The 8,379-nt window shown below is 43.9% G+C and overlaps 1 protein-coding gene across 1 annotated transcript in view; it reads right to left on the bottom strand.

Annotated features, from left to right (window-relative positions):
• Window positions 1–5,953: 5,953 nt before the first annotated feature.
• LOC122930643 (zinc finger protein 850-like) overlaps window positions 5,954–8,379 on the bottom strand; it is a 138,767-nt gene continuing 136,341 nt past the window's right edge. Inside the window, exon 17 of the mRNA XM_044284156.1 lies at window positions 5,954–8,091. Within this exon, the coding sequence (XP_044140091.1) occupies window positions 6,371–8,091 (1,721 nt within the window). The 3' untranslated portion in view covers window positions 5,954–6,370. The remainder of the gene's footprint in view (window positions 8,092–8,379) is intronic.

The following is an 8,379-nucleotide window of genomic DNA, read 5'->3' as shown; positions in this document are numbered from 1 at the left end:
ACTTTGGCTCTCCGGCGCATGCGCAGTGTCCCGCTGTGCTGCTGAACTCCGCAGTGAGATTTTCCCTAAACTGTTCTTTTGTGCAGATCGTCAAAACTAAGGAACGCCTCCACACGTCATTCCCGGTGCGACAGGAAGTTAGGAGGTAGGGAAATCTCACGAAGTAGGGTAATGTAACGCTACACCGGCGATGTGTGGTCCGCAAATTGCAGGATGCACATTGCCAGTGTCTGTGTTTTGCAGATCCGCAGAACATTTACGGACGTGTGAATGGACCCTTAGTCAGTAAGGCCCAAAATAGGTCGGCCACTAAGAGGTTAAAGAACAGGAGCAAAACCCAAAATCCCATTGGTGTCAAGTAACGCTCATGAAAAGCCATGCCCCCTCCCAGTACACGGCTGGTGGAGTCCCCAAGGACTGGTCATAAATATTTGCCCTATATCACACAGATCCTGGCAACCACACACTTACCTCCACCTGTAGAGCAGCCGTCTTCCTCTTCCAAAGGCCTGTGATGATGTCATAGTCATGTGATCAGTCACATGTGTGGGAGGAGTCAGGAATCACATGACTAGGTGCTGCTGTTCAGTATACCCTTTGGAGGGCGATAAATAGTACATTTTAGTGAGCTGAAGGACCTGTGATGATGTCACTGTCATGTGATCAGTGATGCATGTGGGCGGGGCCAGGCTGCAGGCTGTGCAGTCTGTGGAGATCAGTGCAGTTCTGTGTGTGTGAGGAGGTCATGGATTTCTAGAGAGGATTCACAGGAGGACAAGAAGCTGAATGTGAATTGTAGCGTCACAGCTGGTAGAGTGACGTACAACAAAATAATACACACAGCCCTGCACCGTATACATTACACACCCGGCTCTGCACCGTATACATTACACGCGCGGCTCTGCACCGTATACATTACACGCGCGGCTCTGCACCGTATACATTACACGCGCGGCTCTGCAACGTATACATTACACACGCGGCTCTGCAACGTATACATTACACACGCGGCTCTGCACCGTATACATTACACACACAACTCTGCACCGTATACATTACACACACAGCTCTGCACCGTATACATTACACACAGCTCTGCACCATATACATTACACACACAGCTCTGCACCGTATACATTACACACACAGCTCTGCACCGTATACATTACACACACGGCCCTGTACCGTATACATTACACACACACAGCTCTGCACCGTATACATTACACACAGCTCTGCACCATATACATTACACACACAGCTCTGAACCGTATACATTACACGCACATCCCTGCACCGTATACATTACACACACAGCTCTGCACCGTATACATTACACGCACATCTCTGTACCGTATACATTACACACACACAGCTCTGCACCGTATACATTACACACAGCTCTGCACCATATACATTACACACACAGCTCTGCACCGTATACATTACACACACAGCTCTGCACCGTATACATTACACGCACAGCCCTGCACTGTATACATTACACACACAGCTCTGCACCGTATACATTACACACACAGCTCTGCACCGTATACATTACACACACGGCTCTGCACCGTATACATTACACACACAGCCCTGCACCGTACACATTACACGCACAGCTCTGCACCGTATACATTACACACACGGCTCTGCACCGTATACATTACACGCACATCCCTGCACCGTATACATTACACGCACATCCCTGCACCGTATACATTACACACACAGCTCTGCACCGTATACATTACACGCACATCCCTGCACCGTATACATTACACGCACAGCCCTGCACCGTATACATTACACACACGGCTCTGCACCGTATACATTACACACACAGCTCTGCACCGTATACATTACACGCACAGCCCTGCACCGTATACATTACACGCACATCCCTGCACCGTATACATTACACACACAGCTCTGCTACTAAGATTGCACCTCAATCAACAATTTATAGGATCATCAAGAACTTCAAGGAAAAAGGTTCAATTCTTGTTAAGAAGGCTTCAGGGCGTCCAAGAAAGTCCAGCAAGCGCCAGGATCGTCTCCTAAAGAGGATTCAGCTGCGGGGTCGGAGTGCCACCAGTGCAGAGCTTGCTCAGGAATGGCAGCAGGCAGGTGTGAGCGCATCTGCACGCACAGTGAGGTGAAGACTTTTGGAAGATGGCCTGGTGTCAAGAAGGGCAGCAAAGAAGCCACTTCTCTCCAAAAAAAACATCAGGGACAGATTGATCTTCTGCAGAAAATATGGTGAATGGACTGCTGAGGACTGGGGCAAAGTCATATTCTCCGATGAAACCTCTTTCCGATTGTTTGGGGCATCAGGAAAAAGGCTTGTCCGGAGAAGAAAAGGTGAGCGCTACCATCAGTCCTGTGTCATGCCAACAGTAAAGCATCCTGAGACCATTCATGTGTGGGGTTGCTTCTCATCCAAGGGAGTGGGCTCACTCACAATTTTGCCCAAAAACACAGCCATGAATAAAGAATGGCACCAAAACACCCTCCAACAGCAACTTCTTCCAACAATCCAAGAACAGTTTGGTGAAGAACAATGCATTTTCCAGCACGATGGAGCACCGTGCCATAAGGCAAAAGTGATAACTAAGTGGCTCGGGGACCAAAACATTGACATTTTGGGTCTATGGCCTGGAAAGTCCCCAGATCTTAATCCCATTGAGAACTTGTGGTCAATCCTCAAGAGGCGGGCGGACAAACAAAAACCTACTAATTCTGACAAACTCCAAGAAGTGATTATGAAAGAATGGGTTGCTATCAGTCAGGAATTGGCCCAGAAGTTGATTGAGAGCATGCCCAGTCGAATTGCAGAGGTCTTGAAAAAGAAGGGCCAACACTGCAAATACTGACTCTTTGCATAAATGTCAAGTAATGGTCGATAAAAGCCTTTGAAACGTATGAAGTGCGTGTAATTATATTTCACTACATCACAGAAACAACTGAAACAAAGACCTAAAAGCAGTTTAGCAGCAAACTTAGTGAAAACTAATAATTGTGTCATTCTCAAAACTTTTGGCCACAACTGTACATTACACACACAGATCTGCACCATATACATGTGTACATGACAAATAACCCCATTTCAGGCCATTATATCACTTGTATCTGGCATTTTTTAGCAGTTTTCCTCGGTTTTTGCTGAATATCTGGTTTGCAGTGCTCTCAAACATGGTGGGTGGAGATTAGCTGCCATCCACTGCACACAGAAAGTTGAGGAAAGTCTCCTTCCTAACTGTCTCACAGTCACTCAGAAGCAGCTCCAGGATAAGACCTCATGCACACGACCGTTGTTTTGGTCCGCATCCGAGATGCAGTTTTTGGGGCTTTGATGCGGACCCATTCACTTCAATGGGGCCGCAAAAGATGCGGACAGCACTCAGTGTGCTGTCCGCATTCGTTGCTCCGTTCCGTGGACCGCAAATAATATATAACCTGTCCTATACTTCTCTTGGCAGTTAAATTAACAGCTGTCCGTGCCGTTCCGCAAATTGCGGAACGCACACGGATGCTATCTGTGTTTTGCGGACCTCAAAATACACAACGGTCATGTGCATGTAGCCTAAGGAAGTTATTACAGGGAAGAACTGACCTGTGTGCTTCTGAATGAAGCACGTACTGAGCTACAAGCTTCCTATGTAGCTGTGTAGTCTCCTCAGCTTCCGCTCTGTTGTCCTGATGCCCACAGCCTGCCTCTGCTATTTAAAGATTCATACTTACCTGCTCCTCGTCATTCTGATGGTGTATGTTGGCTCCCATGTGTCCATCTTCCAGTCCAAGGCGTGTTACTTCCTCCTCGGCATGGTCACCTGCTCTGGTGTAGCCAATAACTAGCTTCAGCAGCGTTGTGTTCACAAGAGGCACCTCAGCGTTGAAGCCGGAGATTGGCTGCATCGGAGCAGGTAACCATACTCATTCTTGGGAGGCAGTAAACAAGCTGAGGATTGTACGATGGACATGCAGAGGCCAGTGCACAGGACTGGAGTGATGGGGAGCAGGTAAGTAGGAATGTTTCAGAAGAAGAGGCCGGCTGCAGGGATCACTTACAACTTGGGTATTCCTGAACAACCCCTTTAAGGGGGTTCATTAAAGACAGAGGTTATTAATACCTTGTGATGCCTTTTTGGCTCTGCAATGCCCCAGCTGTTTTCTAGGATTTTTAGGAATGATGTGTTCAGAGAATATTTGAGTATATTTGCAATGGTTTGCTTAGGCTATGGCCCTGATTTATCAACAGGGCACAATTTAAAGTGTATTTTGTCCATTTGTGTAAAAGTAAGGCTGGGTTCACACGGGCGTCACGTTTTGGCTCAGAATGCATCCCGGGTGCATTGCGGCAAACCCGCGTGAGTAGGTACGCAATTTCAGTCAGTTTTGATTGCGATTGCGTGCAGTTGTTCAGTTTTTATCACGCGGGTGCAATGCGTTTTGCACACGCGTGATAAAAAACTGAATGTGGTACCCAGACCCTAACTTCTTCACTGAAGTTCAGGTTTGGGTTCAAGGTTGTGTAGATGTAATTATTTTCCATGTTATAAGGGAAAATAATAGCAATAAAAAATAAAACGTCACTGAGCTCATCACATGGTCCATCACCATGGTGATGGATCATATGATGAGCACAGTGATGTCACCACAGGTCCTTTGACAGGTCCTGAAGAAAGAACAGGAGACCGGCAGATACACGACCCTCAATTGACCTTCTACTAAGCATTCTGTATTAAAGGGAAAATAATACAGTGAATAGACTTTCATCTTAGCAACAATGCGTGAAAATCGTACCGCATCCGCACTTGCTCGCGGATGCTTGCGACTTTCACGGAGCCCCATTCACTTCTATGGGGCCTGCGTTGAATGAAAAACGCACAATATAGAGCATGCTGCGATTTTCACGCAATGCACAAGTGATGCGTGAAAATCACTGCTCATGTGCGCACAGCGACATAGAGATGATGGGTCCGGATTCAGTGCGGGTGCAATGCGTTCACCTCACGCATTGCACCCGCGCGGAAATCTCGCCCGTGTGAACCTAGCCTAATGGTCTAAGAGTCAAATTTATGAAAGTGACACACAGCACTTGTAAAATTTAGCACAGGTAAACTATCACATTTCGACACCAGCTGTGGCAGGTCAGGAGTGGAGGGCAGTTAGGACTTGTTCTCATCTGCTATGATGAATAAGGCCAAAAAACAACTTACTACACAGGAACACCCACAAACAGTTGGATTTCGGAAGTTGACTTAGCAGGAACCAAAAAAAAAGCTTTTGCCTGTCGCAAACAATTGTCTTAGAAGTAAAACAACAACTGCAGTTTGAAAAAGGCTCAGGCTTGAGCCAAAACTATTCACTAATGATGCTATTATACTTTGAATAAAAGTTTCTTCGTATCATTAAGAAAGTGAGTGCTGGTCCTTCTTCACTATATACTAGTGGGACGCCTTCCCTAGATGCGCAGACCATGTACAAACTGCAGCGCCGACCCATCTCCTCTGATATCCCCAGCTTGGTCGTTATTTGTGCCCTAAGACGTCCAATCATGGGTGAATCCATTCCATGCCTTCAAGATGGGTCACCATACCATGCCTGCAACCTTCTATTCCAAATTCTCCTCTTTATGGTTGGCACCATACCTCAGTGGCAGATAGGACATCAGCAGCATCGATCGCCATCCAGCCACCAAAAGCCTCACATTAGTGTTGTGCCTAAACTTGCACAACATGAAACGTTGAGCTAGAGTCATCCCCCTCCCTTCCCGGGAATACTTTCATTACGCTTTTTTACCCTTTGAGCTCCATCTCTTTGTTTTTCACCATGTATGCTCTACCATCTCTCCCTCAACTCAGTACGTGCCGGGGCAATATCTGAATATCTCTAGTATAACAGTACAGTAGGCCAAAACACAAAAATGTCCATTTCTAAAAGCAAAGGTTTATTAATGATCGGTAACAAGTTGTGAGATGCAGTAATACAGATTACTGTAAAAATACTCTGTGTGTTATCTAGGTTCCATTTCCTTTTTGGATAACAGATGTCTATTGGTGATTGCATACATTTCTTAACCATCATTAGTGTTATATGACTTTTTAGATGTAGCAGGTATTAATTGTATGTTCGTTCCACTTCGGGGTGCGTTGTGCTATTTGCATAGTGCGGTGCCTCTAATGCAATGTAAAAGAGCATTGTGCTATATACATCGTGTAGGCGCTACAATAACAGCATAGTGCACCACACTGCTTCTTGCTACATCTGTACTTCTTGAGTGTTGCATTTTTCCCGTATGATGAGTCAAGAAAACACATTAAAAATAGAAAGTAGCTACTTCCCTCTACAAGTTTTTTGAGGATTAAGAAGAAATGATTTGTAGATGAATTTTCTGATGTCTATTAAGTTTTGATTTCAGGACAAAACATTTCCCACATTCTGAACAAGAAAATGGCTTCTCTCCCGTGTGAATCTTTTGATGTTCAACAACGTGTGATTTTTGTTTATAGCATTTGCCACATTCCGAACACGAAAATGGTTTTTCCCCTGTGTGACTTCTCTGATGGCTAACAAGTTCACCTTTTTGCTTAAAACATTTCCCACATTCTGAACATGAAAATGCTTCTCCTGTGTGCATTCTTTCATGTGCCTTAAGAGTTGAATATTTCCTAAAAACCTTTCCACATTCTGGACATGAAAATGTTTCTCCTGTGTGAATTTTTTGATGTAGACTAAGCTCTGACTTTTGGCCAAAACTCCTTCCACATACAGTACATAAAAATGGCTTCTCTACGTGAATGGTCTGATGTGTAACAAGAGTTGATTTACTGTTAAAACTTTTTCCACATTCTGAACATGAAAATGGCTTCTCCCCTGTGTGAGTTATCTGATGTCTAACTAGATGTGTTTTCCGACTAAAACATCTCCCACATTCTGCACATGAAAATGGTTTCTCCCCTGTGTGAGTTAGTTGATGTTTAACAAGACACTGCTTGATGGTAAAAGATTTATCACATTCTGAACATGAAAATGGCCTCTCGTCTGTGTGAGTCCTCTGATGTGCAATAAGATGCGATTTAACCCTGTAACTTTTATCACATTCTGAGCATGAAAATGGCTTCTCCCCTGTGTGAGTTCTCAGATGGATAACAAGACTTAAGCGAGTCCCATAACATTTCTCACATTCTGAACATGAATATGGCTTCTCCCCTGTGTGAATTCTCTGATGTTTCCGAAGATCTGATTTCCGGGTAAAAGATCTTCCACATTCTGAACAACAAAATGGCTTATTTCCTGTGTGAATTCTCAGGTGGTCAATAAGTTCTGATTTCTGAGTAAAACGTTTGCCACATTCTGAACATAAAAATGCCTTCTCCCCTGTGTGAGTTCGTTGATGTTTAACAAGACGCTGCTTGAGGGTAAAAGATTTATCACATTCTGAACATGAAAATGGCCTCTCGTCTGTGTGAGTCCTCTGATGTGCAATGAGATGTGATTTAACCCTGTAACTTTTATCACATTCTGAGCATGAAAATGGCTTCTCCCCTGTGTGAGTTCTCTGATGGATAACAAGACTTAAGCGAGTCCCATAACATTTCTCACATTCTGAACATGAATATGGCTTCTCCCCTGTGTGAATTCTCTGATGTTTTCGAAGTTCTGATTTCCGGGTAAAAGATCTTCCACATTCTGAACAACAAAATGGCTTATTTCCTGTGTGAATTCTCCTCAAGTGGTCAATAAGTTCCGATTTCTGAGTAAAGCATTTGCCACATTCTGAACATGAAAATGGCCTCTCGTCTGTGTGAGTCCTCTGATGTACAATAAGTTGCGATTTAACAGTGTAACTTTTATCACATTCTGAGCATGAAAATGGCTTCTCCCCTGTGTGATTTCTCTGATGCAATTCAAGACTTGATTTACGGCTAAAACATCTGTCACATTCTGAACATGAATATGACTTATTCTTTTTGTAATTGCTTTGACATTTAATTATTTTATGATCTTTATTCTGCTTAACATTGGCATGCTCTTTAAATGTGTCTTGTGCGATACTTTGATCTGAGCTCCCGGAACAGACATCTGCAAACAATGAAACTTTTTATTTGTAAAAAAAAAATGAAACCTTGAAAATGAGATTCATAATTTATAGGATTTTTATATAAATAATAATATCCATATACATAGTTACATAGTACATAAGGCCAAAAAAAGACATTTGTCCATACAGTTCGGCCTGTCATCCTGCAAGTTGATCCAGAGGAAGGCAAAAAAAATAAAAAAACACAGAAATAGAAGCCAATTTTTCCCACTTTAGGAGAATATAAAATTCCTTCCAGACTCCAATCAGGCAATCAGAATGACTGCCTG

Source organism: Bufo gargarizans, chromosome 1, assembly GCF_014858855.1.
Source record: "Bufo gargarizans isolate SCDJY-AF-19 chromosome 1, ASM1485885v1, whole genome shotgun sequence".
In the NCBI taxonomy this organism is placed as follows: Eukaryota; Metazoa; Chordata; class Amphibia; order Anura; family Bufonidae; genus Bufo; species Bufo gargarizans.
This window is presented reverse-complemented; position numbering and strand designations above follow the sequence as displayed.